Source organism: Mollisia scopiformis, assembly GCF_001500285.1.
Source record: "Mollisia scopiformis unplaced genomic scaffold LY89scaffold_4, whole genome shotgun sequence".
NCBI classification, from domain to species: domain Eukaryota; kingdom Fungi; phylum Ascomycota; class Leotiomycetes; order Helotiales; family Mollisiaceae; genus Mollisia; species Mollisia scopiformis.
In genome coordinates this window covers 1033383-1056855 of record NW_017263584.1, presented here as the reverse complement: position 1 = coordinate 1056855, position 23473 = coordinate 1033383, and the positions used below count along the sequence as shown (strand labels likewise).

At 47.9% G+C, this 23473-nt stretch overlaps 9 protein-coding genes across 9 annotated transcripts; 7 read left to right on the top strand and 2 right to left on the bottom strand.

Annotated features, from left to right (window-relative positions):
* Positions 1 to 1020: 1020 nt before the first annotated feature.
* On the top strand, positions 1021 to 1590 carry LY89DRAFT_558216 (uncharacterized protein; the record flags this gene model as incomplete). Its single annotated transcript, XM_018208409.1, has 1 exon — positions 1021 to 1590. A coding segment is annotated over one exon (570 nt), but the record flags the coding sequence as incomplete, so codon positions are not given.
* Positions 1591 to 4014: 2424 nt separating this feature from the next.
* Positions 4015 to 4530, bottom strand: LY89DRAFT_729386 (mitochondrial ribosomal protein-like protein subunit L51; the record flags this gene model as incomplete). The annotated part of the gene is made up of 3 exons (XM_018219376.1): positions 4015 to 4306; positions 4358 to 4440; positions 4492 to 4530. 3 exons carry the CDS (start codon positions 4528 to 4530, stop codon positions 4015 to 4017), a joined length of 414 nt encoding a protein of 137 aa, XP_018076245.1.
* A 229-nt stretch (positions 4531 to 4759) lies between these two features.
* On the top strand, positions 4760 to 6835 carry LY89DRAFT_768128 (RNA-binding domain-containing protein; the record flags this gene model as incomplete). The annotated part of the gene is made up of 3 exons (XM_018221773.1): positions 4760 to 5254; positions 5308 to 5413; positions 5594 to 6835. The coding sequence occupies 3 exons, from the start codon at positions 4760 to 4762 to the stop codon at positions 6367 to 6369; spliced, it is 1377 nt and encodes a 458-aa protein (XP_018076244.1). The 3' UTR covers positions 6370 to 6835.
* On the bottom strand, positions 6792 to 8049 carry LY89DRAFT_778251 (uncharacterized protein). The gene is made up of 3 exons (XM_018222197.1): positions 7538 to 8049; positions 7027 to 7488; positions 6792 to 6979 (listed from the first exon to the last, which is right to left on the bottom strand). Exons 1-3 carry the CDS (start codon positions 7726 to 7728, stop codon positions 6943 to 6945), a joined length of 690 nt encoding a protein of 229 aa, XP_018076243.1. The 5' UTR covers positions 7729 to 8049; the 3' UTR covers positions 6792 to 6942.
* LY89DRAFT_387139 (uncharacterized protein) lies at positions 7848 to 9614 on the top strand. Its single transcript, XM_018207160.1, has 3 exons — positions 7848 to 8062; positions 8112 to 9520; positions 9578 to 9614. Exons 1-2 carry the CDS (start codon positions 7966 to 7968, stop codon positions 9203 to 9205), a joined length of 1191 nt encoding a protein of 396 aa, XP_018076242.1. The 5' UTR covers positions 7848 to 7965; the 3' UTR covers positions 9206 to 9520; positions 9578 to 9614.
* A 1756-nt stretch (positions 9615 to 11370) lies between these two features.
* LY89DRAFT_608465 (cytochrome P450) lies at positions 11371 to 13392 on the top strand (the record flags this gene model as incomplete). The annotated part of the gene is made up of 5 exons (XM_018210497.1): positions 11371 to 11493; positions 11552 to 11806; positions 11856 to 12554; positions 12645 to 12726; positions 12814 to 13392. Coding segments are annotated over 5 exons (1604 nt in total), but the record flags the coding sequence as incomplete, so codon positions are not given.
* A 2104-nt stretch (positions 13393 to 15496) lies between these two features.
* On the top strand, positions 15497 to 16846 carry LY89DRAFT_576828 (ZIP zinc/iron transport family; the record flags this gene model as incomplete). The annotated part of the gene is made up of 3 exons (XM_018208858.1): positions 15497 to 15608; positions 15669 to 15784; positions 15893 to 16846. The coding sequence occupies 3 exons, from the start codon at positions 15497 to 15499 to the stop codon at positions 16844 to 16846; spliced, it is 1182 nt and encodes a 393-aa protein (XP_018076240.1).
* A 706-nt stretch (positions 16847 to 17552) lies between these two features.
* On the top strand, positions 17553 to 19717 carry LY89DRAFT_387039 (uncharacterized protein). Its single transcript, XM_018207158.1, has 2 exons — positions 17553 to 18318; positions 18368 to 19717. Exons 1-2 carry the CDS (start codon positions 17652 to 17654, stop codon positions 19570 to 19572), a joined length of 1872 nt encoding a protein of 623 aa, XP_018076239.1. The 5' UTR covers positions 17553 to 17651; the 3' UTR covers positions 19573 to 19717.
* Positions 19718 to 21450: 1733 nt separating this feature from the next.
* LY89DRAFT_665042 (uncharacterized protein) lies at positions 21451 to 22633 on the top strand (the record flags this gene model as incomplete). Its single annotated transcript, XM_018212817.1, has 4 exons — positions 21451 to 21515; positions 21552 to 21699; positions 21835 to 22483; positions 22533 to 22633. 4 exons carry the CDS (start codon positions 21451 to 21453, stop codon positions 22631 to 22633), a joined length of 963 nt encoding a protein of 320 aa, XP_018076238.1.
* Between the last annotated feature and the right edge of the window lie 840 nt (positions 22634 to 23473).

Genomic DNA, 23473 nt, shown 5'->3' with positions numbered 1-23473 from the left:
GCCTGCCTAACTCAAAGGTAGTAGGCCGGTCTACTGACAACATCCTGATTCGTTGTCGTCTTCCTTTTTGTCGTCGCTAAGAAATAATTGTTTGTAGTTGGTACGAAAACAGAACGGCGTCAATCGCAGTATGCAGAGCAGATGGTCTATTCGTACCGCTGCCAACTTGGACGACATCCTTCTTTGCATCGGGGATCTTTGGCAGTCAAGCGCAGAGAGGGCGGCGATTTATAGACAACTTTGCTGGTTCAGTTGCGGTAGGGGCTTTTTGATTCACTTTTCCTTGAGTTGTGGAGCTTCTAAGGACGTTGATTCACTTCTTAGATTTTGGGTTGTGATGAGTGGTTTTGATTCACGCAAAGCTTTACTTATTTTCAGGTGGGTGAGCTTCTAAGATCGTTTGGTTGAAATCTCAAAACAAATCTTACATGTACTCCGTGCGCACGGTATGTTATCCCCTCTTTAGTATTTGAATCTTCACAGCTAGACATGGTAGACTGATTATATCGGGCCTGATCTTTATAATCGAGGCTATCCAGGTTCTAGCTGCAATTTCCGACCGGATCAAAGACTTCCTCCGAAAGCAAAATCTTGTAAACACTTCTCATTCACGCAGCACATTACTTCTGTATAGAGTGGTATTCAAGTTAATGAATGAGCTCATCCCGCATTCCTCGTCTTTCTCTTTGGCCAAAGTTATAACATTCCTCCAAGCCGTTGGATCTACATTGGGAAAACGCCCTTCCTGAGACTTGCAAATTTGTAATTTGCATCAGAAGCTCCTATAATCTTGAAGGGGTTTCCCTGTTTTTCAAATATTTGATCGTTCTCTTTCTCTTTCTACCGTTATTCTTTGTTATTCTGTATCGACACCCTCTCTTACATTGCTCACTTAAACCTGACTAGCTCATGAGAATGAAAATATCACTCTTCCTGTACTCGCTGTGCTTCATAGTTCCTATCTCAGTTGGGGTCTAGTACCCATCTTTCATAAAATAACCCTTGTACTGATTCTTCCAACAGATCAACCTAGGATCCGCATCTTCGTTCGCCGTTCTCAGCTTATCAACTATAACAAACACTGGTCCCTCGACCATCAATGGCAATATAGGAACAGGTGGAACATCCATAACCGGCTTTCCACCCGGTATCGTCAACGGAAACACATACATATACACCCAAGCAACAACTCCTCTCAACGATGCCACAGCAGCATACAATACCATGAACTCATACACCGGCGTTGACCTCACAAACCAAGATCTCGGCGGCCAACTTCTAGAACCAGGAACTTATTCCTTCACCAGCTCTGCACAGCTTACTGGTATCTTAACTCTGTCAGGTACTTCGAATTCAAACACGTCCTGGTATTTCAAGATCGGAACAGCATTAACGACCGCGGCTGGCTCGTCAGTGTTGTTGGAAGGTACGGCACAAGCCTGTAATGTTTATTGGCAAGTGGGAAGTTCGGCGACGTTGGGTGCGGCAACGCAGTTCGTGGGCACTGTTCTTGCGGAAGCGTCGATTACGATGGTCACGGGAGCGAGTTGTGAGGGTGGGCTGTTTGCGTTGGGGGGAGCGGTTACATTGAATACGAACTTGGTGAATGTTACCAGCTGTGGGGGAGGCACCAGTGTGGTGTCCATGACGACGGTTGGTGGTGAGGGAGGAGGAGTAGGAGGAGTGACTAGTGGTGTTGTTGGGGTGTTGCCGTTTACTTCGATGCTACCTGGTCTGATGGGTGGGGGTGCTACTCAAGAGGGTTTGAGTTCAATGTAAGTGATGTGTTTCCCCTCATATTTTACAATTGTTCGTCGAATAGATCTTGAAGAGTTCTCGGCTATTGCTCATAGCAAGCTATACAACAGTCTTCATCTCTCCTTCTCAGTCTTCTCCAAACTCTTTTACCATTTCGCTGACTACCTAAAGCCTCCAAAATGAAAATGTTCCTTCTCCAACACCAGCAATCAGCATCCCCAATTCCGTGCCTGAAACAACAATACATCCTCAGATCTCTGGCCCAGAAAATGTCGTCTTCTCAACGGTAGCGACAACCCAGGATGTGCCAGGCACAATTGCTCAAGACTTCCTCACCCAAAATGGAAATCTTGCAGGCATGCTTAACTCAGGCATCACATACACAAACACTGCTCCCCACACTAGAGCCATCACATCTCCACTTCTCCAAACAGATCTCGAGAAGTTCGCGACTCTCACAGACATCCAAATGGCTGCTTCGATGGTATACGACAGCATCACAAACAAGATAAACCTTCCCTCAACAACCCAGCAGGGAACCAGTAACTTCGTAACCATCACCGAGACGTTCTACTCAACCCTAAGGTGTACGCTTCAGCATTACGCCTCTGCATCCGGTAGTTTGGCGGAAGCGACTATGGGGATCGAAGCAAGTGGTGATGGTGAAATGGTAACTATTGTAGAGACCTTCATTATTACAACGACTTGTACGTTACCACATGTTCCTGCTCTTACGAGCTGGCAGGACGAAGGTGCAGGTCAAACAGCTGAGGCTTGGGGCGGAGGAGAGACTACTTATGCGGAGGCTGCGAATATTGTGCCGGTTCCGACTCATGGTGTCAAGAGTGAGGGGATGGGGAGAGGGAGAGGGAGAGAAGGGTGGGGGTTTGGTGGGTTATTGGTTTGGGGTGTTTGGTGTTTGACGTTTCTTTATGTGAGATGAGACTTTGAGTAGGGATAGAGATAGGTAGATGGACAGATAAGCAATATTTGGTGAATGAAAGTATTAAATCCACGAAAATGTTTTTGGTTGTCTTGCGACTTTGTGGGGTCTGAGTGATTGTCCTCTTGAGGGTGAATCGGGGGTTATCAATCTTTGAAATAGTTTGGTGACTTCTCGTTCTGACAAGTCGGGACGCATTCTGAAGACTTTTGATAGCTGTGAATGTCTAGGCTAGAAATACGACTTCGACAAGTACAGGTGAATAAAGGACAGTGTGTAAGGCTGAGGCGGTGAATTGAGGAGCTGAGAATCTGAAGGTCTATAAATACAGAGGTCTGAAACGATAATTTACTTCATCCAAAGAATTCGAAGAATTCGAAAAATACCTAGGAAGCCCGGATCCAAGGATTCACTGCGCCATCGAACAACAGTAGTGTCCCAAACCGTGCTTGACGGACCATGAGGTAGGCCAAAGAGGACTAGAGTTGATGTTTATATAGTTGACAACACATTCCATTATGCTTATTACACACAAACTAACAAAATCTTCCCCTCCTATTCTGACAGGATAGCAGCATGTCAAAAGCACCCGGTACCAGTACTCCCTGGGAGCCGGAACCAGATACGAGAGACAGGACGATGATATGCGCTTGGATAGAGATTGTAGTGGGAAAATCAGGCCGTTTTATAGTTACTAGCGCCGTTTTGGACCAAGGATGGAGGCCTTGCTTGTGACTGACTGTTTTTGTGTGGTGGAGGGGATTGAAACCAGTGAGTGAGAAAAGTGAATGTTAACACTGAGTATTTTTTAGCACAGTACTTTTCACTGGATAGAGGACTGAAAAGGAGTCAAAGATTTTCGAGACTGGATGTTGCTTTGCGTGGATAATATTATGTACATGGAAAGCTGAATAAGTACTGAAAGGGCATCAATACTTTTGGATGTTGTATATTGTTTTACTTGGACAGATATTTTCTGTGTAAAAAGTTGAATGAAGTACTGAGAGGGTGTCAGTGCTTTTGAACACTGTATGTTGATTTGCTTGATTAATGACTGAGGATGTGAAAATGTCCCAGGAGCGGCAAATGCGAATAAAGGAGCATCGAAAATCAAAATTGAAAATCTGCCATCCCAGGTAATGTAGTTGATATACACAGTAACGAGAAATTTCATTCTTACAACTTCGAGCTACTCAACTCTGGTAAGCCTAGTATAGCCACAAAACATAGAGCTCGAAGTCCCATGCCGCTCTTGATATTCCAAACGCCCAGCCGCCATGCATATCCATATGATACAATTCTCCGAACCAGGTTTATACAGTGAGTGGTCCTCCGTGATAAGGACTCCATACGCCACGGACCGACTCCTTGATACTAGTAACTGGCTTTGTAACCTTCTTCAGCTTCTCCCCACTAGCATCCCGCAGAAGCTCAGCCTTCTTTAGGATTTGTTCTTTCTGCAGATTTCGCACACAGACGGCTTTCTCGCGGCCATTGATGTAGTGACCGATTATTACTGGGTGTTTTCGAGGTCGTGGTGATACGTTGATTTCGATCTGAGGATGTGCAGCGGCGAATTTTTGGAGAGAATTGGCGATGAAGGAGCTGGGCATTGGGTTAGCAGGCAATATATTGAGATGCTTCTTGCTGACATACTTCATGCCCTTTGAAGAGCCCATCCAGTCGCAGTAATGGAAGTCGAGTCGTTTGCATTGTAATATGAATGAGCCCACACCATTCTATACCTATGTTAACCTTTTGTGTATACTGCGCATTCAAATGAGACATACTTGACCAACAGTCACCTTCCGTAACCCTTGGACAACCATTGTGAGTGAGGTGAGCTTAAGCTTGTCGCTCTGTCTTGCTCGTTGATCAACTGGCAACTGGGAAGTCAAATTATTTGCTATCACGTGCAAGGCTTAGCTCCGCTCCATATCAGGCACGCTTGCTTTTGCGACGCGACAAAACTTCAGGCTCCCTACCTTCATCTCCATCAACAGCAGCTCTGTGAGCTGTCCCTTCGGTCCTTGTCATCAATTCAACAAAGTCGCAAACATGACTGACAAGCTCCCCCCAAATCTCCTCGCATTATTTGCGCCGAGGCCACCCCTCCGTTTCCTACCACCTTCCGATCATCCTTCAGGAGAGCGCAAGACTCGCGAGATCACTGGCCTTGCACAATTTATGCCATCGCTCAAGGAATACGTCGAAACTGATGAATACGAACCTACCGAATCCTGGCTACAGAAGCATGATCGCAAGAAGCTCGAGAAGAAGGAGAGGCAGGAGAATCTCCTGAAGGAAGGGCCTATGTCCTGTGAGGGCACCCCCATATGTCCCGAATACCTTTTATCTTCCCTGTCCGAGATCTGGACACACGTGTCTCATTTGGAGCAAGATATGCTGACAGTTTTTTCTATAGACAAACCTCAAGATGATCCTAATATTCGTGGTGATGCGTTCAAGACACTCATTGTCGCACGATTGAGTTACGATGCCACGGAGCAAGATCTCGAGAGCGAATTCGGCCGATTTGGTTCTATTGAACGAGTATGTATTGTCACAATCCATTCATAAAAAACTCATGCTAATTATTGTATCAGATTCGTATTGTTGTGGATACCCATCAGGCCGAAAAGAAGAACAAGAAAGCAAAGAAGCATCGTGGATATGCTTTTGTGGTTTATGAGAGAGAGAAAGATATGAGAGGTAAACTTGATCACCACCCCCTACCCTGCAGCCTTACTCTGGATTGAATGCGTGGTTTTGTAAAGACGTGGCCCTCAAGCTTGCCCGTCTTCTCTCCTTATTCTTCTCTGCCCGGCTCAAGGTATATTAAGTATGGGCAGTATGACTGACAATCGCGCTTTGCTGGCGCTTCGTGAATAGCTGCACTAGAAAACTGCGATGGTATTCGTATCAAAGACCGTAGAGTCAAGGTTGATGTTGAGCGTGGTCGAACAGTCAAAGGCTGGAAACCTCGTCGATTTGGTGGAGGACTTGGAGGACGTGGATACACAAAGGCAATTCCCCCTCGACCAGTCGGCCCTGGTGGATTTGGCAGTGCTCCAGGTGGACCAGGCGGGTTCAGAGGCGGCTTCCGAGGAGGATTCGATGGAGGAAGAGGACGTGGGGGCTTCAGAGGTGGCTTCCAAGATCGTGGTGGGTATGGTGGTGGAAGAGGCGGTATTGGGTACCAAGGAGGCGGAGGCTTTTCCAGAGGCGGAGGAGATCGTGGTGGGTATGGAGGATCAAACGGCTATGGTGCTCCCCCTAACGCTCCAGCTGGTCCCGGTGGACGAGGCGGTGGTGGGTTTGGTGGGGGCAGAGGAGGTTACAGTGGCTCTGGCTCTCCAGATCGCAATGGTCCTGGCTACTCTGCGCCATCTGGTGGGTATGACTCGCGTGGTGGCGGTCGCTCATATGAAGACAGGAACGGCGGTTATCGTGGCGGCAACAGAAGCTACGGCGATCGCGACGCTCCTCGAGGTGGCAGTGGCAGCAACATGGAGCCGGTAAGACCTAGAGACGGCGGCTTCCGCGACAGAGACAGAGGAGACAGAGATGGAGGATATGGTGGTCGACCACGCGAAGACGACTCACGAAAGAGAGGCTACGAAGGCAACAGCTACGAAGAAGATCCTCGCAAACTGAGGAGATACTAAAAGCAGCAGGACATATTCGGTTTGTCTTGTGGTGGGTTTCTCGAGTATTCAGTCATTCTTCCCTTTTTCACCAGGGGTAAGCGGTTTCGATGCACTTTCACCCAGGTGGTATTGCCTTATGGCCTCATACTTACCCCATCAATCGGCCTACTTTCTGTTCTCACTGGCTTCAAAACCTTCCCCCATTTGTCCATGGTAATGCGACTCGCCTCTTTCGGTACTCTGGCTTTGCTCTATTTTTGCATTGGGACCTGGATTTGCATCTTCGACTCGGATATCTCGACAGGGTGAGCATAATACTGGCGCTGGATTTTGGAGGTACAGTCAGAGGTAAGGCATTGTGCCGTCTGACCATCTGACTTCAGTGCCCAAAGGATTCTTGCTTGTATTATCAGAATTCAGGAGGAGAAAAATGGGTGGTAAGACGAGGTAGCCCTGCAGTAAAATTGCTCTTTGATTTTCCTATAAGAAAAGGTAGTCCCGCTTTAACGCCGGCCATGATCCCCTTGAATGTAAGATACGATAGAAAACAGGACATGAGCACTTAATGCTTTTACTCCTCCATTGCCTCCTCTAATCAGTGACCTCGTTCGTTGCCGCGCTCCAGTATCTACTTAGTGTTAGTCGAACTTCACTTCTTTCAGCAGAGTTACATACGCCCTGAGTTGCACGGTGAACTCAGCTGTTGCAACACCAAATAGCTTCAGCAACCTTGTCTGCCTACTGTCCAGTACATCTCCCTCCTTGCAAACGGTGTAAGGGTTGTCCAATGTAATCTTTCCCTTCTTCAACGTAGTCGGCATGTTGAGTTTCCTCAACTCGACTTCCAAACTATGAGCCATTGGCACATCCTGCTCGGCATCAATTTCTCCACCTAAGGAATACACCACGCCCGCAGGAACTGTGAACTCTCTCGCAGCAGGTGTGCCCGCGCGTGCAAAGTCGGTCTTCGCCAGAGTATCAAAGTACTCCTTGATCGCGCTCGGCTCTCGGTTGGTACAGATGAGTCCTACATTGCCAACGAGGAATTTGGCAAGCTGGTGTGTGTTTGGTTGGTATTCGTCCTCGGGGGAGCTTCCTAGGGCTTTTGCCATTACTTTTGTCTTGCCAAAGAATAATCTATTGCTCAATCAATATATATACTAGTGTAATGGATCGGCATTCAAACCTGCTATCACTGAACTCAGCGCGCACATCTTTCAAGTACGTATTTCGCATGTTCTCGACTGAGAAGACGAAGCAGTATTGGTACTGATCGAGACATTCTCGAACATTGGCGAAGAGCTTCAGAGTCAACTCCTTGCCTTTCTTGTCGACCTTCGTGAGGTGAACGACTTTTGCGCGCTTTGATTTAGGCATTGTGATGTTGGAGGTTGGTGGATGTGGGGGATTTTCGCATGCGCTTTTGTCGTCTCGAAGTTTTATTTTTTGCTTATCGGCGATAAGACTTTAGTGGGTCTGCTAGCGGCCGCCCTCGGTCATGTTTCTTCTTGAAGCTCGAGACGACCGTCTCGAAGCTCTTTGAAAGGACGACTCGAACGTGCAGCGGCCTTGTTACCTGAAGCAACGTCTTGAGTGTTGCTCAAATACCTAGCCATGCTGGAGTTCATGGACTACGTGCAGCATGCATTCTACAATGCATCTCATTGGAACTTCGAGAACTCCTATTCTCAATTGACAGCTACCGCGAGAGGTATTATGACAATCTGCACTGCCTTATAGCTTGCTAATGCTCTATCAAGCTCTACTCGAGTTCGAAACTCCTCGTGGACTGTGTCTGAATGTTTCCTCTCTATCATCACCGAACTTCGCGACTTCATACGCGATTGGTAGCGTCGGCCTTGTTGACGGCTCACTCTCCTACCTCTACACCTCTCTACCACTACATACCACTTCGAAAAGTGGTGATATTGACTTGCATAAAGTTATACGAGGGTATAGACAGATCCAGGAGCTTCGAAAACCGGACGAATCATGGATGTGGGAGCAGTGGCAAGGTGGAAGACGAGTCGATAAACGCGATACCCTCCTCTATGGACGACTGTATTTGCCTCAAAGTACGCTGGAGGCGCTATACCTTCGCCGGATGAGCCCTACACAGCAACTGAAACTATCGGCCGTAAGTGATAGCCGGTTACGAAACGGTGGCACGATTCTTGCTTTGCATCAATACGATGTAGGAAAATACAGTGCCGAGACTCTATACTCTACGGATGGTGGCCTCATCGGAGTTCGGGGTTTGTACAATTTCGGACCCGACCCAAGAAAAGAGGTCACGGAGGCGCCGAGAACAGAAGACAAATTCTATGGGCGCTTTAGTGCAGGAGCCGAGATGTACTATGGTTCGTTGAACAAGTCAGGTGGCGTCAGTTTTGGTGGCCGATTCGCGACCTTACCTGCACATAAAGGGGTACCTCTAACAGCAACACTTACCCTAAATCCGCTCATGGGTAATCTGAGCACAACATATGCAGTCAGAGCCGGGAAGAATTTAGCGCTGTGCTCAAAGTTCGATTTCAATGTGTACAGTTATGAGAGCGATGTTATGCTTGGGTGTGAATTATGGAGAATGAAGGCCAGGGTCCCAAAGAAGAAAGAAAGAAGCATGGCTGCCAAACTAGAATGGAGACTCGATCCGGAAGAGAAAAATCCTGTCCCAGAGCCAGAGATTGTTGCTGGTGTATTGAAGGCAAGGGTGGACCAGAATTGGAAGATTGGACTTTTATGGGAAGGCAGGATCAAAGAATTGCTTTTCACATTGGGGTCATCAATCGACATGAAGCGAAAGGACCAGCCTTTCAGAGCAATCGGACTGGAGCTGCAGTACTCGTCATAACCCTATAACCGAAATATTGGAATTCCTACCAACATTCTCTCGAGGAGGCGAGACCGAGCTGCGCAGGCTTCGACAGCGATATAGATTGGCAATACCAAAGGACAGCTCCCAGCCTACGGATGTCTCTCCAGTCTGCGTCGTCATATTTGATGCCCGTACTTTCGACAGTATTCAGCCTGGCCGGCTATGATCAACTGGGGACACATTACGCCCTATCAAGACGCTATCCAAAGACCACAAGACCAGAACCAGCTTTCATCCTCCTCGTCTGGATCGCTTCACAACGCGTGGCTTATTCTCCGACTGTAAACATAGGTCGGAAATTTCCCAAACCCCCGCGGGTTATCTGCTTCCACATGCTCACAGACCTAGATGCTCATATGGAAGTGCTATACAGCTTCGCTCGGCTCGCCAATAGCATCGCTGGATAGGCGAATACCCCTGACCGTTGAGAATTCGGATGAAAAGACACACCTTTTCAGGGTTGGACCCAGCTGTGAGACCTGGGCATGAACGCCACGTTTTCACCAAAAAAACAGACTATGAGTATCGAATAAAGCAATCTTTATTGAAAATCTGCTCATCCATTGTCATTCGAATCCTGGAGTCGAGTAGGATCAGGGCCTCATTTGCTGGTACAGTACCTTGGGGTCAAGCCGCTAAAAATAGAGTTCTCAGCCGCCATGCGATCGGAGCCTTTGTCCTTCGATCCTTGCAAGCTCGTCTTGGCTTCTGCGGAGCGAGATGCAAGCGCACGGCCATCACGAGGAGGCTTCTCCTTTGATGAATGTGAAATGCACATAGTAAGAGGGAAAAAAAGGAAAAGCTGCTGAATATGTATCGGAGGTGAATTGTGTCACTCCAAGAGTGCCGGAAGGCGTCTCGATGCTCCAAGCGCATCGACACTCCGAGACCATGCACACAGCGCTCATGGGCAGCACGGGAATAATTTCTTTGGAACGGCAGGGAAGCATTGCTGCTGCAGTCTCGTGGCTGACCCGGGTGTAGGTTTCTGCAAAGCCAGGGACCCCACTTTGCTGGGACGTGATTGGGGAATTCATGTAGAGTTTATTGACGCTGGTGTCTAGACACAATTTCTGAACGGATTGTGTGCATGTGCTGGTGCCGCTCGCAGTGGGAAGTTTTGTCGGATAAGTGGCTGCAGACTCTGTTTTATCACTCGATTCCACCAATATTGCACAGACGGTGAAGCGTCTTCGCTCGGTCGCAGTCCTGAGTTTAGTTCTGACATTATGGAATTTTAGTTCTCTCGGCAGAGCATTCTGATCTGCACTAGGCGAGCCGGAGATTTTGGCGACGCCTCTCCCATTGCCTGCTCTCTTGCTCTGGTCCCGAGTTCCGACAGATCAACAACACTATCCAAAATTTGTTGCATCATATCAACCAGAGCTTACGACAGGGTACAGGCTAAACATCCCACGATGCAACCCATGGTCGTGTTCCAGCTTGTTCTGATGCCAGGCTCTTCCCCATACTGCATCTCCTTATGAGATAAGATTTCAATCAATTCCCTCAAGCGCTATTGGGTCCTGACCTCCAATTTTTAAGACAATCAGATTATCAGCCGTGCCGTTGTTGCCGTATTGGGGACCTATACCGAGTAAAGCTGGTTGAACGTGCTTCTCTAATGTCTATTTCCGTTCTCTTGGTTTCAAAAGATACAGCTGGCTCAAATTATTGCTGTCGCTCGGATTATACGGTCCGTTCATACGGTATGTCCCAGCAACGCGGGAGTTTGAGCACTCTTGAGCATTCTGGCGTCTGCATGCATGCAGAGCATCCTAGCGTGGCTCAGCCGTCAACAAGCGTTGTCTTCATGGCACTGGGCAGACACCATTCCGTGCTTGACACGCATCAGGAAAAGACGCTCTCTTAGCCCACCCTTGTTTATTATCCATGCGGAACGATGATGGTTTGAAGCTACGGACATCCCCAATGTTGAATCCAGATTATGGCGTGCAGTACACTGGTGAACAGGTGCTTTGCATCACAAGAAGTCCCTTTCATGAGGCCATGGTTCCAAGTCATGTCCGGCCTCTGTCGATCGTCTTTCATATATAAAGTCAAGGGAAGGGTTAGGATAAATTTCTTTGAGCCTGGTGGCTAGGGACAGTGCGAAATATACCTATACATTCATTCGTTCACCATGATCTCGCTCACTTTTTATGTTTTTGCCTGCGTGCTTTCTACACTAGTATATTATATCCTCAAAACTCAGAAGTCCAAAAAGCTCCCTGAAGGGTCCCGCCCATTGCCAGGACCGAAGGGCAAGTGCTTGCTTTCCTCTTTGTTCTAGAACGCCAAACTAACCATAGCCAAATTCAGGGCTCCCATTTGTTGGTCGTGTCCATGACGTCCCAAGTGTTGCAACATGGCTCAAGTTCTGGGAGTGGAATCAGACATATGGACCCATATACCAGATGGAGATCTTTGGATCTGTTCATGTTTGGATATCAGATGAAGGAATCGCCAACGATTTGCTCTCCAAGCGCGGAATGATATATTCAGATCGACCCGTTATTCCCAACTTACCTGACAATCGAACTTCTGGTAACTACCTTGCTCTTCTGGGCCGCACTGGTACGTTCAGCCTTACACAGATTCATGTTTCATACTCATACTTGGACAGATACATGGAAACGACAACGCAAATTTGCTCATCAGATCATGACCAAGGCGGCTGGCGACGATAACTACGACTATCCGACCATTGAGTGCAAGCGATTCTTATACAACATGCTTGATGATCCCTCAAATTATCAACTGCATGTGGAAGAGTACACCAGTCGCACGATATCACGTCTTTCCTGGGGTTCAGCAAGCCATGCTCAAGAGCTGAGAAGAGGCACATTCGGACTTCTCCAAACTATCAGTCCATCTGGAGCAGTACCCAATGTCGTGTCTCCACTTGCTCATGTTCCATCCTGGCTCAGTCCCTGGAAGAAGATCGAAAACGCCCGACATGAACGAGAAGCGACCTTCTTCCGATACGCGCTGAACACAGTCAAAGATGCGGTGGCAGGGGGAACCACCGTTCCCAGTCTGATGAAGATGTTCCTCGAGGGCAGAGAGAAGGTAGGGATCCGAGAAGAAGAAGGCCAATACGTGGTTGGGATGATGGCGATCGCGGGCGCTTTGACGATCGGTAGCCCGATTCAGAGTTACATCCTGGCTATGTGTCACTATCCGGAATGGCAAGCGAAGATGAGAGAGGAAATGCGCGACGTCTGTGGGGAACGCTGTCCTGAATGGGAAGATCGAGAGAAGATGCCATTGCTCAGGGCGGTGGTCAAAGAGGTCGTTAGGTGGAGACCGCCTGTACCTACTGGTGAGTCGGCCGTCGCAACTAAGAGTGATCGTCCCGAGACGTGCAGCATTAATGTGGAGCCGAATATTGACGCCTCTTTTTCTGCCTTAGGTATCCCTCACTGCTTGGAGCAAGACGACGTGTATAATGGCTACTTTATACCTGCGGGTGCCACGATACATGCGCTGGAGTGGTAAGTGATCGGCATATTCCTTTTTGTTGTGGCGTGCGTGGGGGACAAAGAAAATGTTGGCTGACGCTGTGTGTGCTTCGCATACAGGGGTATCTCACGCGACCCAAAGACATATCCCGACCCTGATTCGTTCCGTCCCGACCGCTGGATTTCTCCAAGCTTTCCTACCTATCGCGAGCCTCTGACACAGTATCCGAGCTTGAAGGGCTTCTCGCAATTCGGTTTCGGCCGGAGGACTTGTCAGGGTGTGGACATCGTTGAGCAAGAACTGTTTTTGACCATGGGTGGCATGGCTTGGGCGTTTGATATTGGGAAGAAGAAGGATGATCTGGGAAGGGAGATCGAGGTTCCATTGGCTAAGTATACAAGCCTATTAATTGCGAAGCCGGAAAAGTTCGAGTTTGGTTTGACGCCCGCGAGTGATGAGAGATTGCGAATGGTCATTGATGCTTGGGATCACATTTTTGATTTGGAGGGAGAGAGTGAAGAAGATACCTCCGCTGGGGAGAAGGAAGCTATACTCAGTTGTTGATCCTCAACATGTTTCATTGCGTTTGGGAGTTTGGTAGATGTTCTCTCGCTAGAATGAGCGTTTCGGAGATACTCAATTTGCACGAGTTACGATAGTCAAAGTTCATAGTAATGATACTCTATTACCATCACTGTCTGTGTTCGATGCGTGACACAATGATGGCACTGTAGATCAGTCTTGGTATGCCTGTATCTGCATCTAACTCAATCTCATCTCATCTCCAATCGCGGACATAGAACCACCCAAGTCGACCAATACAACTGAAGAAAAAGAGTCTGGCATGACTGTATCTACATCGACATCAGTATCGAAATCTCATCGCATAGAATCGGTGTGAGCTTGACCGGTGAAGCCGATGAAGCAGTTCCGATATGACTGTATCTCCCATCTCCACGAGCAAATCTCATCCCATCTCCTCATGAAACACAAAAATCGCAGTCGAAATTTCACATGCTAAACGAAGCAAGACAAGGCTGAGCACAAATCTCAACACACCACAACAGTAGATCATCGTAACGGGACACAATATGCATATTCCACATGCATTATCTCAGGCCAATAACCAAGTGCATCATATACCTATGTACAGCATGCTGAGTACACTTTCGCTTCTGCATGCATTAGCACATGCAACTCGCATGCCTTCCATATTTTCTTTCCATCAAGATTATATACCTACGGTGCTGTACAAGAGATGGGACTAATGCGGTCCTCGGTGCGAGAGAGAGCGAGCGAGAGACTAAAGCACCATCTCACCTCACCCGCACGCATCTTCTCCAGTACTGTACATCTGACAGCCAGCGGGCGCCCGCTAGTGAGGGATGGGCTTGGGGTGAGCGGAAAGGCTTGGGCTTGCATATGCAGCGCTGCCAAGTTGGACGCGTGTTGAGCCTCTTGATCTTCGTGTTTAGGGTTTGATATGGCGAAGGCCGAGGACAGGCAGAGATGATCCTTGAGCGGATGTTCCGAGATTGAGAGGGTGTGACGGGAAGGAAAGAGATTGCTGCTTAGACATGTGCTCGGTGTCGATAGGTGCTTCGAAGTACAAATAACTGGTTTGTGAATCGGTGCTGGTTCATGCTGTGTGTCAGTGAGGAGCTGTGGTGACTTGGACGATAAAAATCCCGCAGCGAACCTCGCCAAAATCGACGAACGAGGAACAAAGTCAACGAGCGGAAAAGAAAACAAACCAATCCACTTTCTCTAAAAAAAAATCCCGTACTCGAAGTCTCGAGAACGGTTCCACGTGATAGTTATCCCGCACGGAACGCCCGCGGTCACTAGTGAGTGTCAACGCAAGTGGTCCAATAATACTTCGACGGCATCGCATTCTTTCTTCAGCTCCTTTTCAGTCTCCTGTTGTTGTTCTCTTTCCTCATCCGAGCAAGAGATTTCAGTTGTGAGACAAGGCGCAAGCCCATGATACACCTCATGACGGGATCACTCTGTTTTCAGAATGGACCCTGGCGCTAAACCCGAAGCAGCAAGCCACCATCTTCCCGACGATGAACCGGCGATGTACGATGAATGGTATTTGCAAGATGCTGCTATCAAACAAAAGAGATGGAGAAGATGTGACTGGCATATTCTTCAATTACGCATCAGAAGCAGCATCGAATGAGTAATAAGATATTTGCCGGGTAATGCATCATGAATTTTTTGCAGGTTTTTCCTTGCGATTCACTCTGGGCTTAGCTACCCATCCAGGTATTTTGGCAGACAAGCCGAGTTATGTTTCTGGCAGTCTGCCCTTTGTCTCTATTCTTTTTTCTCAACTTTCCTAATGCGCACCACCGATCTATCATGCCGCGTTGTCTCTACCCAATTGGGCGCGTCCAGACAAACATTCACAGCGCAGAAATATGATTCGAAGCCTGTGATTCAGCAGACACTCAGGTAGCCATCCAGGTTCTCACTCTCCTCATGTCTCCCACTAATCAAGACTGTTCCTTCTAGTTCACGGCATTTCTCCTGCTAAAAGTCTGCCGACGGAAACTCTGTGCCTCTAAACCTGTTGAACTCTACTACTCAGTTCAAACCCCGGATCTGCACAAAGAATCTGCAGCAGAACTTTCGTCCTCGAGATCGATCTTGTCCCCTTATCGAGGAGTCGATTGATAAGCATATTGCGGAGCGTCTGCGAACATCCTACGCTTGTCAAAGAAGTAATTGTGCCTGGTAGATATAAGGGGAAGAGAGCAAAAGCACTACGAGAGGGTAGACAGAACCGATCTGATCATGTCGGCAGTACCGACAGTTGTTGTCGAGTGCGACAATGGGAACGGTTTTGATGGTCGTCTGGGCCTTCGAGTATCCTCGGTCTTTGTGATTGGAATCGGGTCCATGCTTGGTACGTGCTGAATATCTGCCACAAGAAGTTGAGAATGGCATTTACTTACAAGTCATGTAGGAGCTCTACTACCAATCGCCGCTGCTCGAACGAAGCGCATGCATGTACCACCGGTAGCCTTCTTCATTACAAAGTACTTTGGTTCTGGTGTCATTATAGCAACTGCTTTCATCCATGTAAGTAGCTTTGTACCCTCAAAGATTTCCTCCCATGGCGTCTAGCTAGTTGCCGAACTTTCTAAGCCTTATCTGCAAGAATCAGTTTCAAGACTAACAAGGAAATAGCTTCTCTCACCCGCTACCCAAGCGTTACAATCACCATGTCTCACAGGACCTATCACAGACTATAGCTGGGCCGAAGGAATTGCTCTCATGACAGTATTCACCATGTTCTTCATTGAACTTATGGCCGCCCGATTCGACATCTTTGGTCACCAGGATAGTGGTGTTGAAGCTTCTGACCCATCTCTGAATCTCCTCAGAGACTCCGAAAAGTTGGCCGAAAATAGTGAGAACTCTGTAGACAAGACAGCGAATATGGAGCTCTCGACACGAAGCCATGATCATGAAGAAAGCACTGCGTCATCTTCTCGACCTACTACCTCAACTCACAATCCTGCTGGCTCTGGAGCACCCGCTTCAAGAGTGAACTCGAGAATCCCAGGACGCGAGGATGATTTCACGTACCCTCCAGGAGGCGAGAACCACCTTGGTCATCAAGCAGAGCACGATATCGACGATGATCATTTCGCTGCTCAGATGACGGCGATCTTCATCCTTGAATTCGGAGTCATCTTCCACTCAGTATTCATTGGCCTCACACTGGCAGTAGCAGGTTCCGAATTCACAGTCCTGTACATCGTCCTCACTTTCCACCAAACATTCGAGGGTCTGGGTCTAGGCTCACGACTTGCTACTGCTCAGTGGCCATCAAAGAAGAAGTGGATGCCATGGGCGTTGGGTACCGCATATGGACTTGCCACACCACTCGCTATCGCCATTGGACTCGCTGCCCGAACAAGTTTCACGCCTGGAAGCAACAAGACCTTGATCATCCAAGGAGTCTTCGATTCGATCAGCGCTGGTATCCTAATATACACCGGGCTAGTCGAGCTCATGGCCCACGAGTTCATGTTCAATCCAGAGATGCGCAAGAGTTCGATCAAGATGATGCTCTTTGCTTACCTCTGCATGTGTGTGGGTGCTGGGCTTATGGCTCTACTGGGGAAATGGGCGTGAAGAGCTAGATGGCGATGCGATGGTTTATGAATTTCTTGAATGACTGGGGAGTTAAGAAGGATTGCCTTGAAGGCTGATCCGAGAGGCTCGATAGGAAAGGGCTTGGTGATGATGTGATGACCGCCCGGGTGGGTGGCTTGATGACGATTGATGTTCCCTGGGCAGCTTAGAGCTAGGGGCTTACTGTAGATTGGAGTATTGTACTCGAGGAGACGTCAGATAGAATGAGAAGCACGAGAGTCAAATACAGGCTTGGGAGGAACATTTACCTTGTGGCGTGGTTTGTTCTACTTTCAAAGTAGCACGCCTTTTTAAGCCATGCTGTTCCTTTACCAGTCAGCCAAGTGGCTTTTCTAGTCGAGTTATTGCTTCCTGTTATGAACCTGAAGGTTCATGTTGTGTCTGCCTTTATTCGTTCAGTCTACTTTGAGATCTGGAGTCTTCCAGACCATCGAGCTTCCACAAACGCATAGCAGATCCCTGAACGGTATCCTTACTGCTTTGACTGCGAAGACCACATCAAGAGAAGCGAAGAGTGGCTTTATGCAAGAAGAAGAAGAAGGGGCTAGTGACATCAATGTGGAATTCTGGAGGCGCGAGGAGTAAGTTCGCTCTTTAACATGATGCAAGGATACCTAACCAGCCGAGTGGTAAGATCTTACTTTCTCGATAGCTTCTGGAACTCATCCAATTATTCTGTCTTCGTAATAACTCTGCTGGATCTTGAAACCCGTGGGACCTTCTGGACTGCTCGCTCATCCTGCTTTCAAACGTGCACATTTGCTTGGCTATATCACCGCGGCCCATGTTTTCCCACAGACTAGAGCTTCTTCAGTCTGTCCACACTATGTCTGGTTCAAGAACTCCCAAGGCTTCGGAGTCGGCCGAGGTCAATCGAATCATTCAAGAATATCTCCAACACGGCCGAATGGCTCGAGAGAGAACACGATTGCGAGAGCAAAATATCCTTGACGTGATCGGCTTGGTGCGTAACCAGAACGACCAGGATGAAGACCTTCACGAGAAAAGCGTTCAGGATGCTTCAAGATCAATCATTGATAGTTTGGTTGAAGCTGGGATTCTCAGCAGGATGTCGCGAAGACGGGGAGCTGAGAGAGGGCAACGAGGTCACGAGTCGGATCAAGACGGTGAGGATGAAGAGAGGCAGGAGAAGGTACCTGCGATAGATACGGAAAGAGACCAGCAAGGCAAGACAAAACGTCCTCGCCGACAAAATGGTCCTATCACTAGCTCAACGACAGCCGCAAAACATTCGAATTCTGGGCGACCTTCACAACTCAGCTCGGATCCAGGCTTTGTTGAACATGACGGAGTCGATGAACATCCTGATGACGAATATGTCTTCCCACCAGACGCAAGTCCACTTACTCTGTATGGTCGAAATCCTCAGCTTAGACGCAAAACTGCAAAGCAACTCGGCTCGATGGCACTGTCAAGTAGTGATAACGAGGGTTAGTCGCATATTTCTAGGTGTATGGAGAGTGTGCTAATTTGATTCAGTGGAATCACATAGCCCACCTGGAAGTCCTTGTCTTATGGTGACTCCAGCGGGATCGCCAGGTTCCCAAGCACAAAATTCAGAAGGCGAGCGCGATGATGCTTCACCTGCATTAAATGCGCATCTCGATGAGAGCATCATTCAAGATGATGACCTAGTCAGCAACAATCGATCCGACCGAGTTGATACACAAACAAGCGTGAAGTCCAGTCCATCTGAAAACCCACCCGCGGGCTTGCACGCTACATGTGGGCACCAATCCCCTCTTCCCGCTACGATTGACATCCCAGAGCTACAGCCGTCTCTTGATGATGAGCGGAACGATGATATAGTAAGATATTTGCCAGGATCAAAAAATGTAGTTCGGGGTTACTATCGGCTGAATTGCACTCATTGCGCAAACTTTCGCCCAGTAGAAAGATCTAACGCCGTGGAAGAATTTGCGGAACACTTGAGGGTGGATCACAATATCTCCTTTGCTGATAAGGATAGAGCCACTGTAGTACGAGACCACTGTGGCGTATTTATTCCTGATGAATTGATGGGGAAGTTGAAGAGACCAGATACCAGGCTCACAGGTCCATCTAAGAATGACAGGCAGCCTGAGATCAATCCGTCAGCCATGAGAGAGCGCCCGCAAACCCATGATGTGAGAAAAAATCGCCAACTTCAGGTATCTAGACCCAGTCATTTCCAGCATGGCTACGAGAATCTTGGTTATCAATACAACCCGTCAAGACCTCAGACAGCAGCATCCGAAATCTCGGCAACTGTACTATCAGAAGCTCGACCCGTCATGCAAACTCACGCTAGGCCTGGCAACACGGTTCTTGGGATGATGAAGGACATACCTTGGCTCCTTCAAACTCAAACCTCGACGGTTCTTCCCGAGCTACCGGTGACTGTAAGCAAGCAAGCTCCAACACCTGCCAGTAATTCAAATGGAGCTAAACGAGCCTCCTCTTCCCCTGAACTTAGCGAGAACAATTCTTCGAAGCGGTCTCGACAGAGTGGTTCAAGTAAGGCGAGAGAAGACGTTGGCTTATCCAAAAGAGCTCCATTGGCCAAGAAGCAAGTTGAGGTGCCTGAAGGAAATGAAAATAGTGCAGACGTTCGTGCTAAGCACCCTGACGAGGACATTGGTGGTGAGAATCACGGTGAAGTTGAAGCAGGAGAAATCGTGGAGGACCCTCTGAATCATGGCTGAAGGTAGTACTGCGGCTCAATAGGAGGGGTATGGGACGCTGTTTTTCGTTCTTTGCATTTAGTTTTGTGTTTTCGCTTTTTGATTGTCGTTGATGTTCGCAGTATGCTGTCAAGACGTCGAGTCCAGAGAGAAAACAAAGGTTTCTTAGTGCAAGAAGTCCGAGAACTTCATCCAGCATTTGAGTACAGTGCGATTTCTTGTTTAGTGAAGCATTTCTCTCCGCTCTGTGATTGAGATGTCATTCAAATAGGTTGTCTCCTTCTAGACTTGAATGCCAAATTCTACAAGGTTTAGCTTGGCATCATGCAACATAAATGGCTTCTACTTGATTTTTGAGAATAGTGAAATATCTCAGAATCTACTTGTTTAGCTCTAAAGATCGTCAGGCTTCGTGATACCATCCTTGAGCAATGATTACTTGACCATTGTATTTTTGAAGCCATTCTGCAGAGTTTGCATGTGTGAGCGAAAAGACACCAGGGGACGACAGACATTGAACATATGACAAAGAAAGACATCAACTGCACTGCAGTCTCTCAACAAGAGAACGTCTTAGCATTCACAAGTCATCATGCATCGCAGATACCAACCAACTCAACCTCCATCCACGTGAACAAAAAGTGGCCTGATTTGTACCCCTTAGTCTCCTCTCCATCAGACGCCCCGTATCGCGCTTAATTAGCAATTTTCTTCCCACAACAACGTCTTAGTTGTTATGGCCGAGTCGGTTCACAGGCCAGGTGTTGTACGGGCATGTCCTTCTTTGTGTCTGTATTTGCCACTTGGGTTGGCACCGGTTATGCCGGATTTTGGACAGACATGGAGCTTGGGAGGCAGAGGTTCGATTCCTCTTCTGGCTAAAGAGCTATTTTTTATTCTTTCTGCGAAGAAAATTTTGAATACAGTTTGAGGAGAAAGGATCAAGGAATTGGCAATAAGCCAACCATCCTTTCTGCTAGATCTGATGCTGTGTCCAACGGAGCAGATAATTCCCTTGTTGCCCAAATGGCTCAAAGACTGGTCTAATCCTTGAAACGAAACAGAGTATTGGATCTGCTCTTGATACTTCTTTGTGTGAGAATGACTGAGTACTGCGACTGATACTAGTAGACCCTTATGAGTACTTATTCTTGTACTGTAGGCATTAAACAGAAAAGATTCGTGGAGTACCGTGTCCGCCTAGCTAGAGTAAGGCATTGTGCGGTCTCATAGCTTCGAAGTGAGACTTTGGTTTTCGAGAGCCGGTAAGCGAGTTCGGCAGACCTGAAAATGCCTGGACAGCGCACAGACTAGTGGAGTGGGTTATGTAATGAGGCTCTGACCAAAGGTCTTTCAGGCAGCAGGCTATCACTTGCTAGAGCTTCATCACAACAGTCTTCAGGAGCCTAGACGATTTTCAATACGTTTTCTTAAACTCATCCCAGCCTATGCGTGAATTGACCTTTCGTCTACGACTATGACTTCACTTCCGGTTGACGAGGTTGCGAAGGCTGATTCATGCGCGCACTGCGGCCGCCGACCTTCAAGCCCGCCATCAGCAGCCACTATCCTCTTCCGAACTCCAGAAACTTCTCGCTGAGCTTGACAACGACTTGAAACAATTGATCGATCATGGCCACGGGAAGACTTACAGTGCAGTCAAGGTGCTTTTTCTGAACTGGGCCGAGTGCGATCTGGACCCTGTGGTCAGAGACGAGACTCTCAAGCTTCAGACTGTGTTTCGTGAGCAATATCATTTTGACGCCGGGACCCCAGAAGACATATATCGAATTCCATCCCAGTTCCCTGCTGAGGAGCTTAAAGTATACATGAGTAAGGTTGTCCTGGACTTTTCGAAGTTGGAGACGTCTGAGCGGAAGCTATTGATTGTCTCCTACAATGGTCATGGGGGAATTGGTACAAAGAGCAGAGACCTGGTTATATCGGGGTATAGCTCCTAGCCTGTGAGTATAAGCACTTTAACTAACCCGAGTTCATAGTGGGACGCAGCCGCCAATCGCCTGGATGGACGTACAAAGATTTTTAGAAAGCGCTCCTGGATTTGATGTGCTCCTACTCATGGACTGCTGTTACGCTGCACGCACGATCAAGGGGTTTAATAACAAAGCTATGGAAGTTCTGGCCGCAGTTAGCAGAGAAGTAACAGCTGGGTTGTATGCAACAGGGTCACTTTTCACCTCAGCCCTCATTCACCACCTCCAAGATCCAACCAGTCGTCCAAATGGGTTACTATTGAGCCAACTAAATAAAGTCATGCACTAGGATCCGAGTCTCGAAGAGCAGTCTCCTAATCACATTATTATCATGGGACATCGCAACCCCATCGTGTTGAAACCATTGGGACCGGCTCAGAGTGGGAGTGATGCTATTTGTGATGACGATCCTAACGGGCACCCTCCAGAGGATGATTCTGGGTCTGAGGACTCAGATACGTGGCCGGCTATTACCCTTGGAATCCAGAAACCCCGCGTAAGAAACCCATGGACTCGATCTGTCGAGATCATCGATGTGCATGAGAAGCGCCACAACGTTACAGTTCTCCTCGATACTTCAGCTAGCTGCAGTTTCATAAAATTTAGCACAGTTCACCGCCTGGACCTCGAAGTCTTTCCTCGTCGTCCTCAAGATGTTTGGGTATTCCAAAGCTTCGATGGATCTCAGTCGCTATCTCAATCATACACCACCATCAAGATAAGTAAAACGGACGGAACAGGATCACTAGGACCCTTTTCCTTGTTCGTTCTACCTACGGAAACCGATGATAGCTTAGACGTTGATGTAAGTTGGGGCGGAGTAGATATCTCCACTGCCGGATTACTCAACCCGCATTTCGAGATGCTACACAACGCAGTGGAGGAACGTATCCAGGCAGAAGAGAATTCGAACCAAGAAGGAGCCGAAACTGAGAACAGTAAGTCCTCGAAATGAACCGTTGCCACGGTACTGACCATTCAAAATAGGTGACGCGGTACTAAGCGAAGAACTCGTTAAGCAAATTGGACAAATGCGACAACTTGTTCAGGAGGAACTGGCTAGAAGAGCAGCCACAGAACAAGATTAAAGCTGTACCGAATTTGCCTATTTCCCCTTATACTTTAACAATGCCTTTGGGAGTTGTGGACTGGGGAAACAAAGTTTCATACCTCAATGGTGCCCTACCGTATTAATTAGTCTCTATGATATCATTATTAAATAAGGAGTCAGGCCCTATAAGATATGGTCCTCCTGAGCCTTTACTAAAGGCAAACACTGAACAGGGTATGCTAAATTGAGTGCCGTAAAGTGAAGTGCTTCGCTATTAAGTAAAATATGGCTTGGAAGTATCGCAGGACTTTAAAACCTAACTAGGAATAGGATATTGAATGTGGAATAAGACGTGGTTCCCCAACGAATTTCCCACCTCCATTTGCCTATAGTATGATATCTTAGAAACCAATTAGTACCGTACTAGAACCCTATAAAGGCTTCTGTTGGAAATAAAAGATTGGACAGTAACGAAATAATATGGCGGTGGAGATATTGAATCGAAGCAAGACAATCAGCACAAAATCAGAAGAGGACGGCAGGTGGAGCCATTAGGGCAAGGTGAAGCAATGACTGTCAAGAATCCGAATCGCGGAAATGTTTCTCCTCGAGCATAGCAAGGAACTCGAGGCATCAAGAAGCTCCTAGGAAGGACAGCTAATCTCGACAGGAAGGCCGCGGACAATCAGGCTCGGCCAGCGAGGGGACTAATATGGAATCCGCCAAACACAAGGTCAGCCCACCCGAAGATAACAGAGAGAAGAAGAGAATATTCCAACCCGGTCAGACCCTTACCAGAAGCACCTCCAAAGGACCAGCAGCTTCTAGCCCAGCGAAGTATAAACCTAACCTCCTTGGCATCAGCGATGGACCAGGT